The sequence below is a fragment of the Phalaenopsis equestris genome, unplaced genomic scaffold, assembly GCF_001263595.1.
Source record: "Phalaenopsis equestris unplaced genomic scaffold, ASM126359v1 Scaffold000511, whole genome shotgun sequence".
Classification (NCBI taxonomy): Eukaryota; Viridiplantae; Streptophyta; class Magnoliopsida; order Asparagales; family Orchidaceae; genus Phalaenopsis; species Phalaenopsis equestris.
In genome coordinates, this window is record NW_018164951.1 from 2,298,085 (window position 1) to 2,322,814 (window position 24,730).

A 24,730-nucleotide genomic window follows, 5' to 3' on the forward strand; every position below is an offset into this window, starting at 1 on the left:
AATCTAATTTAATAATTTTTATTCTATTTTCTTAATCAATATTTTGATTGATTATAAATCTTTGTAGCATTGTAGTTAATTAAATTTTTTTAAAATACTACTTTATGAGTAGTATTTCGAGCCAAAATGAGTGGAACACGAACGAACACATCTTAGTTCGTGTTCGGCTCGTTAACTTATCGAACGAAATTAACGAGCGAAACACGAACTTCTTAACGGCAAACAACGAGCCGTTCTGACAACCCTAGCCATAAATAAGGGCATGCCTCAGCAGGTATACTTACCGGCGGGGAGGTCAGCCAACTCATGGCCAACGGCTCTTCGATTTTCCCTCAAAGAGTCCCAAGAGCCATTACATTTCCCGAAAGTCTCTCCCTCTTCCTTCTCCCTTCCGGTACTTTCTTACGTCGGTATCCCTAGATTCCATGAACTTCCGACGACGTGCCGCCGCCGCGGCCACCGTCACCTCCGGCGCCGGAATGAGGGAGGATTGCTGGAGCGAGGGCGCCACGGAGGCATTAGTGGAAGCGTGGGGCGACCGCTTCCTTCATCTAAACCGCGGCAATCTGCGGCAGAAGGACTGGAAAGATGTGGCTGACTCCGTGAACGCCCGGCAAGACGCCGTGGGAAATCCACGGAAGACCAGTGGGCAGTGTAAGAATCGAATCGATACCCTTAAGAAGAAGTACAAGCTCGAGAAGTCGAAGCCGGGGCGTTCCACCTGGCCCTTCTTTTCCCGTATCGACCTCCTGGTCGGTCATTCCCCTGAGAAGGCCTCCCTCGGCATTAAAGTCAAGCAACGTAACCCTAATTCTAGCTCTGCGACGCCTCCGCACAATCTATTGTTGTCATCGTGGGGCTCGTCAAGGGTGCGGACGAATTTGCCTGATGCTGCACAGAGTTCTCGCGAAGGTGGTGGAGTTGGTTACGGCGATTTTGATGGCAGGGAGGATATGGACAGGACAGAAGAGGTGGGGAAGATTCCATTGTTTGGATATTTGGACATTCAGGAAAGTCGGAAGCCGGGTTGTGGATTGGGTGTTTTCTCATCTGGGGATGATGGAGGTGGCGGGGAGGATCGTGGTGACTTTAGAGAGTTTGTAAGGGCCGTTGAGAAGATTGGTGATATTTACGAGAGAGTGGAGAGATCAAAGCTGCAGCAAGCAATTGAGCTGGAGAGGCAGCGGATGGAATTTGAGAAGGAGATTGAGATACAGAGGATGAAGGTGTTCATGGAGACGCAGCTTGAGCTCCAGAGAATGAAATGGCGCAAGTGTAATTCTGATTCTGGTAAGTTTGTCATGATTTATGAAATAGTTTTCTTAGTCTCCATTATTCTCTTACTGCATATCAGAATAAAAATACTTGATCATTTTTAAGCACTTATCTGATGCAAATATGAAAATCTCTACTCATCAATAATGCTCAATCATTTTTAAGCACTTATCTGATGATTCATTTTTTAACTATCTGTTTCTTGATTTATTTTAATGTAAAAAGTACATATGATGATTACCCTTTTTAATTCAGGATGTTTTCTTAGTTTTTTTTTGTTTGATTTTAAGTTATTTTGATTGAGCTCTTTTATTCCTTATTCAACAGCAACTCCAATGCTATTTCAGTGTATGATAGATTTCTCTACTTTTTTTAGCAGCCCTTGTTTGGAACTATATGATAGAGTAGTTTTGATTGCTTGTAGTTGCCAGTGATTTGGCTCTTTTTACTATTACTGGAATCTCATCTTTTTCTACTGGATTGTAATGGATTTCCACTGATTTCTTTCTTAAATGTTAATGTCGTTCTGCCTTTTCGGTGATTTATTTTAGTAGAAAATAAATTTGTGATTTTTACGTTATCTAGAGCACTATTTTCCTGTTTCTTTATTCTATTTGTTTTAGTGTTATATCCATTTATTCCTCTATTTGCTTTCTGTATATTCTATATTATTGCAATGCAGCAAGGACTGAGAACTATTTGAAAATTATTGGAAATAGGATTTTGAAGTGGAAGATTACTATTATGATGAAATTAAGGTTGGGAAATGATTGTTCTTGTTAGAATCAAAGCACATTGAGTTGAAACTTGAAATCTTTGATCACATCTTGGAGAATTATGTGAAGTTACTAATTTTAGGCAATTTTATAATAATTATTGAATGCTATTTATAATTTCATTTTGACTTGGTTATATTATTGGATATGCATTATTCAAATGCTTTGCAAGTTTTGTTGATGGTTTTAGGGGGATGTTTCTCTTTATATCTATTGGAGGTCTGAATATTCAAATGAGTGACTTATAACTTTCGTTCTTCTATTTACATTATTGTGATTGGTTTGTCTCATTGACATTTTATAAGTTTGTTGCATTAATAAGTTTTGTTTTTTACGTGAGTTTTAATAGCCATGGAAATTTTATATTTGTTCTCAAATTTCTTATGGAACTTCAGATTTTGATGAATTTTATATTGTAGTTTGGAATGAATGAAGTGTGTTTTAATGTTTTGCATTAAAAGTGACTAGTCTTTATCTAAATTAGAAGTTGAGAAATCACAATTTGAATTTTTTGTGTTTCTTTATACTTATCATTCTAAGTTCACTTCAATGAACTCTTAAGACATCCTTTATCACCATCCTTAAATCTAGAAGTTATATCCTTATTATTTTATAAATGGGCTATTTTTATTATGTATTTGAAAAGCAATGTGAAATACATTACATGTAGAGTGATTTTTTTTCTTTTCGGCAATGAGAACACTCAAACCCATCACCATGGGATTCTTCACTTTATTTTCAACCAATGCGATCAGAGCATAACATATAAGGTGAATATATTAAATTTATTTTACATTTGTCTATGAAAATACATTATAGGTAATGCAACTTCATTTCAGTGACTTTACTTTAAACCAAACATAGAAAAGTAAGTTTGCATGTAAATACACTACCTTCCGTTAGCTTTTTGCTCAAACAAATGAACCAATTATAGATCAAAGATACCTGAGCTCCTCACATTCAAGTGTCACTTAGTCTGATAGGAATATTGATTTCTAATTATTAATTTTACATATGGTAAAATCATATCATATATCTATGTTTTATTCTACTAATACAAAATCCCATATCCTTCCAATATCTTTATTATTGTTCAAACTTCACTTATTTTAGTAGAGCTAGGTCTTGCCGATTTTATTTGTAATATGCAAATATCATACACTAAGGTATCTTACCCTGAATGTTTTTTTGAGCATCCACAAATTTATTAAAAAATGCTATGATTTTATTTTGTTGAACCTTGATGTATTCGTATTTTTTATGCTAGGCAATGCTCCATATTGCATAAGTTTAATAACCTCAATCTAAATAGAACATATGATTTTTTTTGTGTAAACCACTTGGACATGATGGCCTACTCAGTTTCCCTCCCAAAGTTAACATTCTTGATGACTCAGCTCTTTCTCGGCAATTGGTCCCACGACTCAGGTGCTTATCACCCTCTTCCATGAAGTCAGCAATTTCCCACTAGTAAAGGTAGGCAACTTGGACAATTATGACGATCTCTCCTTTAGAGTTAAATGTTCTTGGATTGCCATACACTTCGCCTAGACTCACACTCGGTCCCAAGCATTGTTCGCATGATAAAGTAGTACCCTTTTGGCGAGTTCAAATATACTCATGTATTCAATGCATCCAAATCCCAGTGGCCATGTTGGTGAATCCAAGTGTTATTGTCCTTGGGTATGTTGAGACCATTTGATCATATTAGCGAGTCCAAGTGTCCTTGTTAGTGCACCCAACTTATTTGTCTATATTGATGTGTCCAATTCTCTCCCTTTTGGTGAGTCCAAATCCATCTTCTTATTTTGAAGTCCAATCTATTTGCAATACATCACTCCAAGGCCTTCTCGCTTCACTCAACTAAAGTTTCAAACACTGTCTCGACAAACTTAAATTTCTCAAGCCATACAATTAATGATTCAGATCAACGACTCATTCCTTTGTCTGTCTCGTTGTGTGACACATTTAATTCCACGGTATTGAACTATCACTTGGCATGCTGCCACATGAGACAATAGTCATGACATCACATGATGCCTTGCACATTGTGTCGATGCATGATCAAGGAGTAATTCCTGTTTGCTCTCTCTATAAATTGTGACACTCTATTCCTTGCAAGGTTTGGTCGGATGGAGAGTGAGTAAATGACACATGTTGAGTAAATAAACCCTTTTTTTTCTTTGTTCCTTCTAACTATGACGAAGATCTTACCTATGGGATAGTTGCATCCTTAAAAAATTGTTTAAGTTAGGAATTGATTTTGTTTTTGCTTAAAAAATTGTTCCTTCTAAAAGATCTTGCCTCAAGTTCCACAAATTGTTTTTTTGACTATATGGGATAGTTGCATGCTTAAAAAATCTTTAGTTAGGAACTGATTTTGTTTTATTTATCAGCTCAATATTTTGTCAAACTTTATACCAAAAGCCAGTAATAGAACTTAAGTTGCATACTTTGGTTGAAATTCATATTGAAATTGTTGAACTTGTCAACAAATTACTTATATATTATGGGCCTTACAAACGATGTGATTTATAAACTCATCCACCTTATCGGCTAGGTTAATCAGTTGGAGTTTACACAACCAAGTCATGGATATATTTATTTCGCATTTTGTCTCTAAGTGTAAAGCCACTCATCCACCTAATCATTCTCATCTCGGCAACACGTAACTTAGTATTATACTTCTCTTTTAAAGGCCAACATTCAGCATCGTAGAGCATTGCAGGTCTCACCACTATCTTTTAAAATTTTCCTTTCAGTATAAGCGGTATTTCTCTATCACACAAAAGGCCCAAAGCATTCTTCCACTTCAACCAACCAACTTGAATTATACTATTAACATCCTCATCTATATTACCATCGCTTTGAACAATAGACCCGAGATATCTAAATCATTCACATCTTTTAATAATTTTATCACCCAAACTTACACTTATGTCAATAGAGCTACTACTACTAAATTACATTCCATGTATTCAATTTTAGTTTTACTTAAATTAAGGCCTTTAAATTTCAATGCAGACCTCTATAATTCAAGTTTTTCCTTGGTTTTTTCTCTCGTCTTATCCACGAGAAGGATATCATCAGCAAAAAGCATACACCATGGTACATCCTCCTATAAATGTATAGTAAAACCATCCATAACTAAAGCAAAAAGATATGAGCTTAAAATTGATCCCTGATGTAATCCAACAAAAGTAGGAAAATATTTGGTCAATCCTCCTCCAGTTCGAACACAAGTAACAACTCTAGTATACATATTTTTAATGACTTGAATGTAAGTCATATTAACACATTTCTTCTCAAGAACTCTCCAAAGGATATCTCTTGGAACCTTATCGTAAGCTTTTTCTAAATCAATAAAAATAAAATGTAGATTCTCCTTATTATCTCTGAACTTCTCCATCAAACCTCTCAATAGATGTATAGCTTCCATGTTAGACCTTGGCATAAATTCGATTTGATTATGAGAAATCTTTGTAATACATCTTAACCTATGTTCAGTTACCCTCTCCCACCCTCTCCCATAACTCCCATAATTTTAAAGTATGACACATCAACTTAATCCCTCTATAATTTGCACACTTTTGTGTTTTCCCTTTATTCTTAAAAAATGCAGACCAAGATACTCTTCCTCCACTTCTAGGGCTTCTTTTTAGTTTTTAAAATATCATTAAAGAGTTTAGTAAGCCAAGAAACTTCCAAATCTCCTAAGTTTTTCTATATTTCAATTGGGATATCATCAGGTCCTACAGACTTTCTACCCTTACTTTTCTTTAAAGCCTCAACTTCTTTTTTAATGCGACGGTAAAAATGAATCATTTTATTAGTATTAACGATATTAAGATCAATAGGGTCGATCGTATTTTCAGAAACTTCATTAAAAATTTTATCAAAATAACTCACGCACATATGTTGAATATCTTTTTTCTAAGCAAATCACATGTTGATTTTCATCTTTAATACACTTTACTTGAGTTAAATCTTTACTTTTCCTTTCTCTTTGTTTGGCTAGTTTATATATATATATATTATAAAGATCATTAAAAATATAATTTTTAGCATCACAGATTGTTTATTTAGACTCTCTGCGGGCCATTTGATATTTTTTCCAGTTCTTTAAGTTTTTACATTTAAACTAATTTTTATAACATAACTTCTCATATTTTATCTTTTCTTGCAAATTATTATTTCACCACCAACTATCACCACCAACTATTTTTATACAAACTTTTTCTTTTGATTCTCCAAGTACATCTTTTGCTACTTGTTTAATAGTGTTTTTTACTTTATCCCAGATAGCATTTGTTTCATCATGAACATCCCAAATTTCAACCTGCTAATTATGACAAAATTCAACTTGCAAATTAAGAAGGCAATTATTTAGAGATACTTGGACAAAATTCGACTTGCTAACTATGGTGCTTAATCATAAAGCTTGATAATTATCTCTTTGTTGGAATCTATAAGGATGGTAACTTTGATGATCATTGGAAAGGGCTTACACATGAGCATTTTGATGGTTATTTTGACATTGAGGAAGCCTTGGAGGGTCTTTCCTTGATGCCATGCTTTGTGTCCCATCTACCTGTAATGTTGATGTTGATTGGCACTAGATTATTATTTTTCTTACCTAGTTCATGAGCTGAAAAAATATTTTGAATTCATTAGTCGTGATGGGATTTGCATAATGTGGTTTCTATTTCTACTTTGGATGGTACAAATGTTAAATATGAGCCTCTTTGACAACCTTAGTGGCTAGCTTGATTTGACATTTAAGGCAACTATTTAGAGATTGGACAAAAATTCAAATTGCTAATTATTCTAATCAAACCTAGTTTGGTGTCTTGCTTTTAGTAGAGATGTATAGTTTAAATACAACTAAGTTTAGTTGGACCTGCATTTATGTCTTTAAACGTTAAAGAAAGAAAATTAGTTTGAATCTTTAGAGGAAGTGAATGATTGTTCTCACAAGTTGTGTAACGTTTTGTTGGACTCTAGTGCTTGATGCTAAATAATTATTTCCATTGGAGTCTATCACATCATTAGACTATAAGGTTCTTCTCATATCGTACATGTCCTGTTAAGCCTATAACTATAAAGGGTTTATCTGTGTTTAAGTGCCATATAGTTGAAAACATATTATGTTCGATGCATTAATGAAATAATAGGAAGTGCTCTAATTAGGATAAACTTAGGTTCAAAACCTACTTTGTACATTTATAACAGGGGCTTAAATAGTATTACAATATTTTACAAATAAAACTCTAGAATTCGTCAATATTCCCTTTTTTCCAATAGGACCCTAAATAACGTTCAATTCTCAACACTCCCCCTCAAGATGGGTAAAAGATATCCTCTAAACTCATCTTGTCACATAACCTAGGCAAATCTAATGAACTGAATCCTTTAGTGTGGCAATCAATCACTTGCTCTCCACTGACTACATGACTCAACACCAATAGCCTATTATTCAGCTTTTCCTTGATGAAGAATCTATCAATCTTCACATTTTTGGCTCTATCATATTGTACTGGGTTGTTGGCAATTCTGATTGCTTCACACCACTACTTCATTTGAATTCCTTGGTCCACCTTGAACTCGACAACCTTGTTGTGACACCTTGTACTCTACCTCAGCTGTTTACCTTGCTACTAAAGGCTGTTTCTTGCTCTTCCAAGAGAACAAGTTGCCCCCTACGAACATGCAATATCCTGAGGTTTATTTTTTGCATCTGCACAACTCGCCCAGTCAGTGTTACAAAAGCCCTCAATGTATTCATGTCCATTCTTTCTGAAGATCAACCTCTTCTCTGGTGCACCTTCAAATACATCAAAATCTGATACATTACATCCATATGACTCTTGAATCATGCATGTAACAGCTCACCACGCTCATTCCAAAAGAGATGTCAGGTCGAGTATGACACAGATAGATTAGACGGTCCACCAATTTCTGGTACCTCTCACGATCAACTGATTCTCCTGCCCTGCACTCAACTTGTCCTTCTAGTTAATTGGAGAGACTGCGGGTTTGCGCTCCAGCATGTCTGTTTCTATGAGGAGATCTAGTACGTACTTTCTTTGTGACAAGTCCATCCCCTTAGGTCTACGGGCTAATTCAATCCCAAGAAAGTATTTGAGTTGTCTGAGATCCCTCACCTCAAATCTATTGCACAATCTTACTTTTAGTTGTGCAATCTTTGTCTCATCATCACCAGTTACAATGATGTCATCAACATACACAGCAAGTGTAGTGGTGTGACATTCATGTTGTCAAAAGAAAACTCTATGGCCTGCATTGATTTGTTGATATTCTATGCTCACCATATTCATTCTAAACTTGTCAAAGCAGGCTCGAGGAGACTGCTTCAAGTCATACATGGATTTCTTGAGCCTATGTACCCTGCTCATTGTCTCGATTGTATTGAATTCTGGTTGCATTTCCATATATACCTCCTCCAGTAACTCATCATGAAGAATTGAATTCTTCACATCTAGTTGTTGTAATCTCCACCTACCATTCACTGCTAGAGAAATCTGTGTCTTCATTGTGTTCATCTTTGCTACTGGCGCAAATATTTTATCATAGTCAATGTTATATGTCTAACTGCACCCTTTCACCATCAACCGTGTTTTGTACTGCTCTACCTTTTTTTCTGGAGTTTGTTTCACTGTGAAGATCCACTTGCACCCATCTATCCTTTTTCCCGCTAGTAGTGGCATTATCTCCTATGTTTGGTTTTTATCATGAGCCATAAACTCTTTATGCATAGTTTCTTTCCACTTGGGATTAGGATACTCCTTAGCAACCTGCCAACACTTAGTATAAAGACAATATTCGTAGATGCAATAAAAGTTCCATGTAAAGGTGATAAGTTAGAATATGAAATAAAGTTAGCAATGTCATGTTTCCAATCAAAATGATTGGGAGGATTTGCTGCATTGTTGCTAGTACTTCTCCTTAAGAGTTCCTATTTTCATAACTCATTTAAGAGCTTCTAATAAGCTTACCAAACAAATATGTTTTTTGTCTTTTTTTTTCATATAAGAAAGATATCGGCTTAATAAATAAAAATAAGAGTCTTACATGTGTTTGTGATAGTAGCAGCAATACATCTTTCACACTTCTAGATTCTCCTACTTCAGCACTCTCTAATATGGATGTCAAAGCTGAATTTATCCCCTCCTGGTCAAAGTACTAGTGTCCATTATGTCACGTTGCAGTCCCAAGTGTCCAACTCGTTTCTTTCTCTTAGAAGATCACCTTAGGAATATAAAAAAATAATGCATTTTAATTGGAGAATAATGACATTAATGGTAAAAGGTTCACCGGAAAAGAAAGAGCATATAAAACATTGTACAAAATTGTAATTAGTATCCTTTGTTGTACTCTTACCAACTATAGGTTGTGATGTACTATCAACAGTTTGGATGTGTTCTGATACTGTCAGGGAAGTATAGGAAGAATTCTTTCTAGCAGTACCTTGCACATGTCATGGAAATAGAGGCAAGAGCATATGTATCATAAATATCTTTGTCAGAGTGAGCATAAGTGACAATGTTACCGTTTGATAACGACTGGTTGGAAGCATCCTCAGCCCCATCTTCTACTGTTTTTTGCTTCCTCTTCAACAACTTCAGACACTCAAGATTCTCATTGGTAAAAATCAAACTTATCTCTCTCTCCTCTGCGACCATCAGACTTGTCCCGTAGCCTTCTTTTTAACCTTTTCGAACACCATGACCATGGCCTCCGCTTTGTCCATGTCCATTGGTCTCTCTTTCCTTAGGTTGCTTATGCCTAACTTCTCCATAGTTATAGCACTTGCGAGTCTCTTCTTTGAAATCTATCATCCCCGGGCTCGAGGCAGCCAAAGTTAATCGCGCACCCTAAGGTCCACTCGGCTAAGAATGTATAGCTTCATAGGACTCTCCCTCTGTATCATTGCAGCAATGGCTTCATCCGTGAAGGGATGATCGTCTGAGCTAGGAGAACAATCTTCTCTGATCAAAGATCGGGTTCAGATGCTTAAAAATTGCGTATTTCTCATATGTGCAAAGATCTTCCCTTTCTTGCACTCTGAATTGCCCAGCTCGATATCAGTGAGAAGTGATCAAAATTTGCTTACAGTCGCTTCAGCTTTATGGAGTACTTCTGAATCGTTCTATCACCATGAACAAATGCCTCTATCTCAAGCTGAATCTGAACATTCTCATGTGATATTCAGCTAGCATGGATCTTCTTCAGCTTCGCTTAGAACTCGCTCACCTTTTTAATGTCATTTACTAATGAGACAATCGACAAAACCATTGAGCTGAGTAACCAAGTGTAAGCAAGGTATGTGTGATTTTCCGGTCATCCCTCTCAACACTGTCACCCTCGTCAGGCATCTCTCTAGTGTTCACGACTAGAGCAACCTCGATCCAGCGTGACCAACTCAAATATGTGGCTGATGCATTGAGTTTTAGATCTACAGGAAGGAGATCAAGTTTCACCTGTGTCGGTGCACGTGCCGAGATGATGGCTCCCGTCGAGATGCTAGCTCTGGGATCTATCTTCCCCCAGAAGCTCCAATCATTTCTCCTGCTCTATCTCCATTTTCTGACATCCGCAATCATAAGAATCTAAATTTAGATCACATAAGAAATTGATCCTTCGTGTTTGTACGTTGTGATCACTTTGTAGCCTTCCTGATTAGCCCTAATAGCAACTGTATCACAAGTTTTTCACATCGCAATCACGTGGCTGTCGTCCCAATTAGCTCTAATCGTGTTAGTTCCTCGTGGTTGCCTTCTCAGTTAGCTCTAGTCACGTCTGCATCGCTAAGTTATTAGCTCTAATTGTGATTGTATCGTGTCCATGCTACAATCTCGTGGTTGTCGTCTCAGTTAGCTCCAACATGGATCTTCTCCAGCTTCGCTTAGATCTCGCTCACCATTTTAAGGTCATTTACTAATGAGGCAATCGACAAAACCATTGAGTTGAGTAACCAAGTGTAAAGCAAGGCATGTGTGGTTCTCCAGTCATCCCTCTCAACACTGTCACGCTTTAGCTCGACCCTCGTCAGGCATCTTTCTAGTCTTCACTACTAGAGCAACCTCAATCTGACGTGACCAACTCAAATATGTGGTCGATGCATCGAGTTTTAGATCTACAGGAAGGAGATGAAGTTTCATCTGTGTCAGAGCACGTGTCTAGATTATGGCTCCCGTCGAGATGCTAGCTTTGGGATCTATCTTTCCCCAGAAGCTCCGATCATTTCTCCTGCACTATCTCCATTTTCTGACATCCACAATCATAAGAATCTAAATTTAGATCACAGAAGAAATTGATCCTTCGTACCTGTACGTTGTGATCACTTTGTAGCCTTTATGATTAGCTCTAATAGCTACTGTATCACAAGTTTTTCATGTTGCAATCCCGTAGCTGTCGTTCCAGTTAGTTCTAGTCGTGCTTGTATCTCGTGGATACCTTCTCAGTTAGCTCTAGTCGCGCATGCATCGCTAGGTTTTTGTCTCTAATTGTGATTTTATCGTGTCCATGCTACAATCTCGTGGTTGTCGTCCCAGTTAGCTATAGTATCGATCTTCTTCAGCTTCGCTTAGATCTCGCTCACTTTTTTAATGTCATTTACTAACGAGACAATCGACAAAACCATCGAGTTGAGTAACCAAGTGGTAAAGCAAGGCATGTGTAGTTCTCCAGTCATCCCTCTCAACACTGTCACGCTTTAGTTCGACCCTCGTCAGGCAGCTCTCTAGTCTTCACTACTAGAGCAACCTCGATCCGGCGTGACCAGCTCAAATATGTGACTGATGCATCGAATTTTAGATCTACAGGAAGGAGATCAAGTTTCAACTGTGTTGGAGCACGTGTCGAGATGATGGCTCCCGTCGAGATGCTAGCTATGGGATCTACTTTCCCCAGAATCTCAAATCATTTCTCCTGCACTATCTCTATTTTCTGACATCCACAATCATAAGAATCTAAATTTAGATCACAGAAGAAATTGATCCTTCGTGTTTGTACGTTGTGATCACTTTGTAGCCTTCCTAATTAGCTCTAATAGCGACTGTATCACAAGTTTTTCACGTCGCAATCTCGTAGTTGTCGTCCCAGTTAGCTCTAGTCGTGTTTGTATCTCGTGGTTGCCATCTCAGTTAGCTCTAGTCGCGCCTGCATCGCCAGGTTTTTAGCTCTAATTGTGATTGTATCGTGTCCATGCTACAATCTCGTGGTTGTCGTCCCAGTTAGCTCTAGCAATCTCGTGGTTGTCGTCGTGGTTGTCGTCCCAGTTAGCTCTAGTCGCGTTTGTGTCGCTAGGTTTCACGTCGCAATCTCGTGGTTGTTGTCCAAGTTGGCTCTAATCGCGACTGTTTCGCATTGATCAGTGCTATTGAGAGCTTTGGATGCTCTGTTAGTTGTGATCCCTCCCGCGGCTGATGGGTGCTTCGACTCTTGTACTCATACGCTGATCCCAAGACGGCTAGGGTTTTGTTCTGATATCATAAAGAAAGAAATATTAAAAACCTACTTTGTACATTCATAACATGGGCTTAAATAGGGTGTTACAAATCTTTCAATTAAATCTCCAGACCTCTTCAATATTCCTCTTTTACCAATAGGACCCTAAATAAGGTACAATTCGCAACAAATATTAGCTAGATTAATGAATATATAAATACGAAGGTGGATATAATTTTATAGTTAAGAATAAATTATTAAATATGATAAGTGACTTGGGAGTTTTGAGTGTAAGAGGTTATCACAACTAGGCCATTGATGGTGTATGGATTTAAATGTTGAGTTGTTAAAAAAATTTAACTATTATATGAATTAAATGATTCCTAATTCAATAGAAACAGCAAAGATTAATCTCCAACTTCTAGATTTCAGCAATAAGGAAGAATTTTTTGGATTAAAATAAGCTAGGATACTGAAGTTAAATATTCCACTGATAAAGGATTTTATATGTTAAGTGTTGTAAATTTATATATTATGCTCATTTAAATTCTTTATTTTTTCAATCAAGTAGTGGATTCACTTTGGAGATGGCACTCCTATATTACAAGGACTTGCATTCAAAGTGTTACATTTTATATGCTCTTTATTAGGATGTTGATGAAATTTGAGTATGAATAACTAAGTTCATACTGAGAGATAAAATCACTGTACTCCGTTCAATTACTCCCCACCCTTATGTTTCCTTGTCAAAGCAGTTCATCTGCCACTATTTTTAGCTCAATATTATTTAATTGGATTCATCCTATTATGTGGCAATGTAGGTAATGATAATTCATGAATTATATCAATGAGATTTTATATCTGTAAGAGTTTTTAATTCCACGGGAAGATCATCGTGATATGCATCTTTAAATTAGATAACACTTGATTAATTTCCCCAGGTATAGACATATTCTCAGTCATAACATGGTTTAGTTTAATAGCAGCCTTTGATTCTTTTGCATTTTACATAAGACAACTCTTAGGCTTAATAGTTTCAAGATTATCCTCCTCCCGTTGCTCTTAAACCCATATGTATCAGAGCTTCCGAAGTCAGTAACATCTATGTCATGCAACTACGGTCAACCCAAAATGCCATATTCCACATTTCAACATCCATACACAAATTATTACATTGATTTTGATAACTTTATGCTCCATGTTTAATGGACGCCAAAATTATAGTTTTATCTACCCTAACATCCTATATTGGTTGCGGATGTGCTTTTCATACATTAACTATAACGAATTAGTAGCAGCATTTATGCATCTCCTATTATCCATAACGTGTTTATAAAGTTTGTCAACATACGCAAAATATGTTTGAAAAATATCAGTTCATTTCCAGTTTTGCTTCACGTGACATTCATGCAACTCTCACATCAAGAAATCTTTAACAGGATACATCTAGGGGGGTATGTGAGCTGAGCTGTCTCGTCAGCTTGAGCTCGACTCGTTTCTGAAGTTGTGAGCTGAGATTATCGAGCCATGAGCTCGAGCTCAAACTTGAGCTTGTTTATAAAACTAGCTCAAGTTGGGTTGTCAGCCCACGAGCTAGCTCGACTAACCAATGATGGTCACGCAATGCCTACTCCGGCGAGTTGCCATGACACTTCTTCTCCAACGAACGATGCCTTCCCCAGTGAGCTCTCATGATAATTTGATTTTTCGGCTCGGGCTCACTAGCTTGCTGGCCCTTATTGTGAGCCTAGCACAAGCTCAAGTTCATGCTTCCATTTTGACAACGAACTTGGGTTAGGCATGACTTGAGATTGGCTCGACACGTTTACACCCCTAGATACATCCAATCACAGATTGTGGAATCCTTGAATCAGCCACAGTGGCTCCTTCGCAACTTATGCTACTTCAGAAAAATAGTAAACAATGATTTCAACGACAAAATCAGCTGCTCCAGTAATGATAAATAACTGCAAGTTTCTGCGAGGGAAGAGCAAGTGGGTGAAAGCACTGACGAGCGCTGAAACTAAGCTGCTGCGCAAGAAGATTAACAATGAACCAAACTGGACCAACTTGAATATGAGAGGACAAAATACATTGTCTATAACTATCATCATCACACACCTGTTTATATGAAAATATAAAATGAAAATTAGCAACTAAAAACATCAAAACATAAAAATTAACTACTTCTGTTTTTTAATTGATTTCTAAATTATTTTTTGATTGGAAACTCTCTATCGAGTAATTAAATTTTCTTTTTGTATGTAAATGCATTGTTCTTGGTGTGAAGTTGTAAGCTCCATGCTTTCCTTTTATTCTTCTTTCAGGAATAGAATTACATGAATCATAGTTAATCTAGTATTGAAAAGTTTTCTTTTTCATTTGGTTTTTATGATACACAATCATCTATTCGGATATTTTGGAAAAGCAATTGCATGCAATGGTCATCTCAAGCTTTTTTATCCCTCTTGGGCCATATTCTTGTGTTATTCACTCATTTGTTATCAAAAATAGTCCTACTCTTTGTAGAATCATGAATCAGTAGGTGTTGAACTAGTCAAACTAAATTGCCGCAAACATATTTAATGCATTTTATTTCATAATTCATTCATATGAACATACTTGGAAAGCATGGGAATTCTATCATCAATATATATATATATATATAATTTGTTAAATCCAACATAAAATCCAACATAATTAAAGTACATACTCAAAATCTTATACTAAGTTCCGGAAAATATAAAATGCAAAAGTTGTACAAGTCACACATAGCTACTCGCCCTGGTATTTCTTATCTCATCCTGAAAGTTAACGATGTAGATGTTGTATTTATACTAACTCACATGCGGTTTAGAGAAACTAGGATCGAATTGATGAATTCCACCACATCAAGGTGAAATTATACTTTTGAGTTCTTTCTAATGATCCCATTAAGCAATATAACTAACTGGTTCCGATACTCTTCCTTGGCCTCCATTTCCAATCTTCCTCGTGTTAATCAAGAAGTTTGCTACATAATGCTGTATTTTATCGTATATTGTTATGCAAAGTGATATTACTTTGTTTATATCCATTTAGACCATGGGAAATGATGGTTGAATTGAAATTTATTTTGCTTGTCATGGTACTTTTATAGAAGTTTCTTGGAAGGAGAGGATTATAAATACAACCCTATATTGTAATCATAAGACTGGTGGTGCTACTTGTTATGGCCATGGACTCTGGTATTCTTGTTAGAATTACTCTCTGGAAATTTCAATCTGTTTTAAAACATCTGAATGTGTTGAGGATTCAAAGCTAATTTATTGCATTTTTTCATCTCTGTTACTTTTGTTTTCTGTATTTTTTTTTGGTTTTAAGTAATTAAAGATGATTTTTAAGTATGACCATGAACTTTTTAGTTCAAAAATAAGTTTGTCATGTTTTTGTTACTCTATTTTTTTCCTGCATCTTATATGTGGTATGCCTTAAAGTTTCAATCTATTTTAAAAAATTTGAGTGTGTTGGGAATTCAAAGTTAATTTATTGCATTTTTTACGCCACTGGTTGATTTTTCCTGCATTTTATTTGGTTTTAAGACATCTTTATTCCAAGTATGACCATGAACTCTTTAGTGTAAATTAAGTTGTTCAATGTTTTGACACTGTTTTGATGTAGAAAATCAACAATGTCGATACAGTATTGACTTTCTATTAGGCTTCTATTGATTTCCGTATTCTGTTGTAGTATGATTTCCATCACCTTCCATAAAAGCACCATTTTAACTGGTAGTTAATGGCGGCGGCGGCGGATGACCAGTGGCGACAACAGTGAATGTGCGGGGCACTTAGGGCGATTGCAGCGAGTGTCTCGACAACTGCAGGCAAGCGGTTGACGGCCAGTGGGTCAGTGGTTGTAGCATGCATAGACAGCAACAATGGTGGTGATGGTCGCGGGCAACACTATACACAAATCTATATATTTAGAATTCTCCCAAATCCAATAAATTTCAAATACATTGAAATTAAACTAGAGAACGAATGACAAATGCATTATAATTTACACTTTTTGTTTTTCTTCCAACCAAACATTTGAAATAATACAGTCCACTCTTTTCGCAACTGATCAAACAACCCTTTAGTCGAACATGTGAACTTTCATAACTCTTTGCATTTGGTTTACTCTACGCTGCTATTTTTATGATTAAACCGCTCCTAAAACATTCTTTTAATTAAATAATTCACTGTACATACTTATATTAATCTGACAAGGCATTGTTTTCTGCAGGGAAAAAGTTCATTGCAGATCATCATTAGTTGATGCCTATAAACTCTGAAGGCATGCTCTCCTCGTGGCAAAGGCACTTGTTGGAAGAGTTTTCAACTTTGCACAAGCAACTTGAGTTGCATTCTAAATTTATTTTCTGCCCTATATTTCTAAAATCTGCTTTGCCATTTGCTTGGGCTATATGTTTGAAAAAAAATGGTAGGATGCAATTTGCATGCTATTTGATGATGAATGCATGTATATTTTTAAAGGCTTTAAAATTGTTATTATTATTATTATTATCTTCGAGAATTTGCATACGCATCATCTAATTTTAATTTATTTACATATGTTTATTTTTTTACGTTTATATCATTCAAGTCTTTCATATTATGTAAAAAACACAACTATTTTTGCTTTTAAAATGTGAAATACATTTTTCATGTATAAGTATGTTCATATATTTAAAATTTGATATTTACATTTTTAAAACTTTGGTATTAAAAGTTTATGCATAAAAATATGTATTTCACTCTTAAAATGAGAGTGATAGTGGTATTTTTAACGTGATGTTGTTATGTTAGTAAATATGAAGGTTTAGATGTTAGATATGTAAATATAAGAGAATTGTGGGGCATGTATGTAAATACTCATTTTCTTATATTTACATGTCTTGGCACTATTTTTATATTTAGATGCATCACTCAAAATTTTGACATCAAATTAAGAATATCATTATTTCTAAATTTATAGAAGTAAAGTACACTTTTTAATGTATATATTTCTTATAACAAAGTGTTATAAAAATAAATATCAAACTTCAGATGTTAGACATGTAAATAAATAAGCTTTGGGTGGTGTAAATAAATAAGTCTTTGTATGCGGTGTCTGCATGGAATAATTTTTCACACTTGTGACATTAGTAGATAGAAATATCATCAATTACAACTTTGAATGTGATGTATTTCTTAGGAAGGATTATTAAAATACATTAAAAATTTACTTTTAAAATTTGAAAGATTAAAATAATAATAATTTTCAAGCAAGAAAGTAGCTATATAAATTATATTTTAAGAACTTGCTAATGATTTTAAAAAGGAAAAAAAAATACTTTCCTTGATATATAAAAAACAAAGTGTAATTAGTTCATAGATTGATCAAATCTAGTGAAACCAAAATGTGAAATCCATAAAATTGAATTAACTAATTTTTTACTAAAAGTGATTCAAACCATTACCAAAATATAATTTGATTTAATATGGTAGGTTTAGGGCAAACAATAATTAGTATTAGGTTTAAAATAATTAAAAACCAAGCCTTTAGCTCAAAATAATAACAATGATAGTAAGTTTGATTTCTTTCATTTCTCTTCATTGTCTCTCTCCAATAGATTGTGAGAATACAGAAATACAAAAGACATGACACTCATTGTTGTGCAAAACAATGAGGAAAATAAATTCGCACAACAAACAAACTACCAAACACAACGTGATTTGTGTTGTTCAGTGTGAAGCTGCTTAATTATAAGGGAAGAGCTTATTCTGTTATCAATAGGTGGGGAGAAAAAAAATAATCAAATTAGAGTTACAACTCAATACACACACCAAATCCTTTATAAATTTTTTTATAAATAAGGGAGGATGATAAGAATATTTCAATTATAAGAAAAAATCTCCTCTAATTAGATTTCATAATATAGATATGATCATATTATTATATCTTCACAAATTTGAATAAGTTATATCAATTTTCCTAATATAAACTCTTCGTAATTTTTAACAATTAGATTAAATATTTTTCATAACAATATTCACATCATCTCCCATTTTCAAATAGGTAAGAGATGACCAAAAGGAGCCCCAACACCACAATGGCTGCACCGAGATGATTGCCTATGTATCCCCCTCCTGAAAAGATCAATCATTGCGTAGTTCTTCAAAATGCTATAATAAGCAACCAATCATGACCTTAGATGTTCGCTTATACTGGTTGAAATTCTAAACTGATAGTAACTTTACGAGTATGTTTGATAGATTTTCTTCGTATGTGTCTTTTTCAACAGATTATTATCGTTATCAATCAAATCCCAAACAAAGTGGTACTTCACATCAAAACTGAATTTGTGGTTAAGAATATCATACTCTAACTATTACATAATACTGTCAAAGTTTCCTGATCAACTCTCAAGTCATTTAGTAGGCCCAATCTCCATATCACTTCGCTTTCATGACTAACATGTTCTCAACCTTCGTAATAGGTAAAACAAGTTTTGACTAAAGAACTAGAACTACAGAAAAAACAATAAAATCGTCGGAAAGACCAACCACTTTTTACACATCAGAATTATTGTTCTAATTATTTACGGTTTGGTGATGGTTTTTTATCTTAATTATTTGTAATGACGTAACTGCAATATGAATGAACGCTTATCAACAATTTTTTTTTTCCGATTTGTTTCAACTATAACCGACAGAATAATTCGTCAGTTATAAAATGTTAACCAACGGCTATAGTTCGTCGGTTATTTTTGAACATGCCATCTGACAGAGATTTAACCAATGTGTTTTATCATTAAGCGATGGGAACAACTTTCGGTAATAGTTTTAATAACTGACATAATTAAAGTCGTTTATAAGCCATCGAAAATAATTTTATATCTCGTCAGATATCACCTCCCTCCCTGTCTTGCCCTAATTTCTCTCGCAACCCTCATTTTCTCCAACAAAAACTGTTGCCTCTCACCTAACCCCTCTGTCTGAAGACCTCATCTCTTCCCTGAATCCCTCACAATACAGTCAGAATAGAAGCTAGCTGGAAAAGCAGGGGCGGGATTGCGGCTTACAATGACCAGAAACTCCCATTTTTCTCCTCTTCCCACTCCTTTGCTACTTGAAAAGGCCAAGGATGGTAAATTTTTATCTTCATTTTCATTTTCATTTTCATTTGCTTTGAAAAATGCATTTAGGTTTTAGTATTTAACAACTAGGAGGTTTGCCAAATGTTTTCCTATTTCAGCTGAATTACATTTATGGTCGTGAGTTTTGCTCGAACATCATTAATTGCTCGAAGATTGATTTGAATTTTGGCTCGGGTCGAGATCAGAACAAAATAAACAAGTGGAACTGCGAACCAAAATTTTAGATTGAACTTTTTTATAGTCGATTTTGAGCTGACCCCAGCTCGGCTCTAAATTGAATCATTAACAACATATGACTGTGAATTTAGTGGAATTAGCAAATTTAGCTCGATGATCATTAATTGCTCAAAAAATTGAGTCAAATTTTGGATTGAATTGAGATCAGATTGAAATAAATGTGCTGAGCTACGAGCCAAAATTATGGATCAAATTTGTTTCGAGCCGATTTTGAGTGGATCAAATTTGTTTCGAGCCGATTTTGAGCCCCAGTTCGGCTTGAAATTGGATTGTTAATGCCCTAATTAACATAAGGATTGACTTTAATCACATGTGTTTTTGATTTATTTATGGATGCTCTTACTAGATATTTGCAGGAGGATGCACCGAAATGAAAACTTACTTTGAAATCCATTTTTTGTTGCCGCAAATCCCATTTTGGTAATGCAGATGAGTTTTCGAGATGAAAATTAGACTTCGCAAGTAGTGAAATCTCTTACATAATATGAAATATCTCCTTATGAGAACATATTTCTATGTGTGCAGTCAATCTAGTATGGGGTTTGCAGCAATGAATATGTTTAATGCTATGATTGACTTTCCATTTGTAAATTGAAATGCAAAAGAAATAAACTTGTGCAAGGTTTGGTGTAGCTACAGTGACCAATGATAATATATCTGGAAAATTAGATCTAGTATAAGTTGGATCATTTGACATTTTTAGTAATGTTAGTTCCATTGAATATCATTATTGGTCAAAAACATTGATTATCAATCCATTAGAACAACTCTCTCTAATATTGTATGACATTTTAGCTACACTAGCCTTTGCACGGATAAATTTCTGTCATATTTTGTCTCCGAAAGGGTTGTTATAGCTACAATGACAACTAAGATGAGAGAAAAATATGGACAAATGTTTGTCAATAATTAATTTTTGACAGTCGTAATTGCCAATGTTCAGACTTCAAAGCCATCTAAAATGTTCACACCTTGTAAAATGTGTTGATATTGTTAGGTTTCATCACATCTTGTTACCAATTGGCCAGTAGATCTACAGAAATAATTAAATACGATGTATTTAGTTGAATACATTTATTCCAAGAAGAGAGAGCATGGAAAGCAGAATAGGCATCAGACTACGGAGGCATGGGGCCCTCTAAGCACACTGGTGTGGCGTTCCCACAAACGGAATATAAGTGGAGGCTGATAAGATTTCATTTACTTTAAAATAATTTTTATATATTGAAGATGTATTCTAACTATTTCAGTTTAAGGATAGACTGTGGAGATTGGACGAGAGCTCTCCGCCATCAATGTATATGAATTAAACCATAAGAGGCAACCCAACCAGTCTTGGATCGATAACAGATCCGGTGTGACTCAGGTAATTGACGAGCTAAACTGGTTTGATGTTAATACATGTTTGCTTTAGCTAAATGTAACTTCTTTTATTTGCAGGAGAGATTCCAACAACTGAAGGAGAGCTGATCCAAGGTATGCATTGTAGCTTTGTAAGATGTTGCATTTTATTTGTTTGCCTTGTATGTTTTATAGCATGTTGTGTGTTTGGACTTCTCTTTGAGCACCCTTACTCATGATGTCTCTTGGAGCAACTGCATCTGCAAGTAACTTCCTCACATACTTCACTGTATGCGCTGGAATAGATACTTGCATACTTCATGAGGAGGTGGCTCACATATATAGCCACTCGTTGCTAGATTCTCTTTTGTGAGAGTAATGCTACATCGCTCTTTATAACACCCTCTAGAGTGTCATAAGTATTTCACTTTGTGCTTACCGCAATCCATGCTCTTCATCCACTAAACTCGTGTGAGGTGCAACGTATGCCCACTTGGGTATGTGTTCCTCACTTGGCACGAATCTCAATACCTAGCTTTATGACACTTTGCATTTTGTATGCTTGTCGTTTTACTTCTTGTATGCTTATTATTTTCCTTGGGTGCACATATGCTTGCATGTTTTCATATGCTCATTTGAGTGTCTCTTGAGTACTAAGTATTGATATCCTATACTCGATGCAAACCCATTTGAAGCATTTGTCTGCTCGTTGCATGACATCAGAATTGGGTTCCCAAATATGGTGTAATTCCTTCTAAAAGAAGTATGTACCTGATATAACAGCTATGTGTGTGTCTTATGCATGAAACATTCTTACATTCTCTTGCTTGATGTGTGCTTCGCCTTTTAGCGATAGTTGTAATTGTTCCTACTTTGATCGACAATAACAATGTGTTGGATTATTCACATGTTGTATGTGCATCATCCATTTTCCTTGACGACATATCCTGCTCATTAAGATGAGCAAACTATTTGTTGGTCGTAATACTTAAATGAGCTTTGCTTGCGAGTATAGTTCAGTGAGCATTGCGAGTTGGTGTATTACGATCTACTTTTGTATGATTGTGCTAAGGCTCCAAGGACACTAAAGTACATCATTTGCGCATTACGAGTCATCTTCAATGGTCTAATATTTTAAAAGTATAAAATGAATATTTTTCTACTATGTATTATCCATCATGCTTTTAAAACTATATAAATTAGGTCATATGTGAGACCACACTTATTTAAAAAAAAAATATCATCCCATCTTGTGTATTATTTTAGATCCCTTAGATATTTAAGACAGGGCCAGTTTGGCGATCCTGTTAAAGTCATACACCATGAATTTACCCATGCACAATGTACACACTTAGAAGTTGTGATGGGACACTGTGATAGAGAGTGTGCTAGGCTACAACTAGGATGTTAGGTAGCCTCTTTCGATGTCATGGTCATAGTTCTCTGTGTGTTTATTGGTTGTGAAACTTGCAAACTAGTATATTAGAAGTGGTTTTCTTGCTGGAAGTCATGTCCAACATAGAGGAGTTATAAGGATTTATGTTAACGCTTTTTTTGCAGATGTTGTTTAGCCCTCCTATCACCAGGCATGGTTCAATATGTTGCATTTAGATAATTTTTATGTTAATTACATTTTCATGCAAGTCGAGTTTTTTTTTTAACTTTTGTAGGTACTCTTTAGAGTCTTAGAAGAGTGCTATAGTGGAAATAAGATGTGGACAAGGGTTCCAAGGTGCTTAAGACGCGGAACCACGTGGCGGGGACTGGGAGCAGATGCTCGCGTCTCATATCTTAATTCCCCATTTTGTTTGATATATAGATCTAGGTTCAATTGTATATATGCGGAGCCTGACCATAATCTCTTACTTTTCTACGATAATGTTGTCGACCCAGCGGAACTCGGTCTATTATTATTTGTTTGTTTGACTTGCTTTACTTGTCACAGTGTGATTGACTTAGTCATTTTTATCTTATGGTTTGTCTGGGAATTCTTTGTTGTGGTTTGGGCTCTTTAAGGACCCTAATAGTATACCTTTTTATAAAAATACTAATAAGAGAATCAAGATTAATCAAAATTTAGGATTAAAATATTCAACTATTTAAAACCTATTTAAAACCTGCACTTTTATGCATGACCTTCGGGTCAATTTTAAAATGGTTTGAATAACATGACTATATCTAAAGTCATCCCTAGTAAAGCCTTACGATTAGGGCTAGATAATTTTATCATATTGAATGTCTCGATGAGAAGTTCCCATGTGTCTTCAACTCGACCGGCCAAGCATAAGTTTTTATACTTAGGTGGCTGTCTAACACGTTTAGGATGTTAGGAGCTTCTCCAACCCATAAGGTGAGTAAGGCCTCTGTTAGAAGTGTTTCCAGCTTTGTAGCTATACCTCTCTTTTCACTTCTTTTTAACGGCTTCCTTGTCATTTCGACAGGTATAAGTCTCACCTTTGTGAGCTCTACCTTTGCAGGTCATAGGACTTAGAGTTCTCTTCTTTTGACTTTGGTCTATTGAGGTCTCCTTAAATGACACAATTCATGGATTGTTGACAATGAGTCTCAGGTTGTGTTGGGTCGACTACCTTCACGACTAGGTTGACTTAGGGTTCTAATAGCTTGGGATGACAGATCAATGGTATCTAGACCCAACTATCTCTATCGATTAGCATTTCTTTAACCTCTCTTTTTTTAACCCTTTTGAGTCATGTCATCCTTTTAACACCTCATTGATTTCTTCTCATAGGCCCCGATTATGGATAGGCCACCATCTATTTGAGATACGGTGATTCACCCTCTACTTTTTTGGCCCGGTTTGGCCCTAGAAAAATATTATGAACCTTATGGGTCGACTTGATTATTTCAGAGGCTCCGATTGTCGAAGCGTCGTTACCCATTGGGATGTGAGAGATTCACTCTCTACTAAGTGGCTTAGCAAGATCTTTGAAAGGAATGGGATGTTCATGTGAAATAATTATCCTTTTGATGACCTATTTACTAGTCCTGATAATGTAAGCAAGACTCCTTTTATTGAGACTGTTTTTTGGTATCCCTCAAGATGTAACTAACCAAAGGAATTCATTCCTTTGGGAGTGCTCTTGACCCCCTTAACAAAATTGTTCTCTTTGGTTCTCAGGTTATTGGTGTCTTGTGTAGGAATTTTCTTCATGGACACCGTGTTTCGAGGTATTTCGATCTAAGATTGTTCAAACGTATACTCTCGACTAATCACACGATGATTACCATACATAAGTCCTCCATGTTTTTTTAATTTTGTTCATCTATTTTCACAGTATATCTCGTCATTTCTGATTTCTCTCCTCTTTAGTTTATTCTACATAATCTAAGAGGGAGATTTATTTGGAAAGGGAAACCATATGATGACGAGATATTATATATAGACAAGTTGGAGACTCTGAGTTCTTAAAAGGAACCAAAAACAGATGTGTTTTGTCTTCATCTC

General features: G+C 35.6%; 1 protein-coding gene across 1 annotated transcript; it reads left to right on the top strand.

Annotated features, from left to right (window-relative positions):
* The first annotated feature begins 295 nt into the window (after positions 1 to 295).
* On the top strand, positions 296 to 17,038 carry LOC110028368 (trihelix transcription factor ASIL1-like). Its single transcript, XM_020730196.1, has 2 exons — positions 296 to 1,290; positions 16,791 to 17,038. Exons 1-2 carry the CDS (start codon positions 426 to 428, stop codon positions 16,817 to 16,819), a joined length of 894 nt encoding a protein of 297 aa, XP_020585855.1. The 5' UTR covers positions 296 to 425; the 3' UTR covers positions 16,820 to 17,038.
* The last annotated feature ends 7,692 nt before the right edge of the window (positions 17,039 to 24,730 follow it).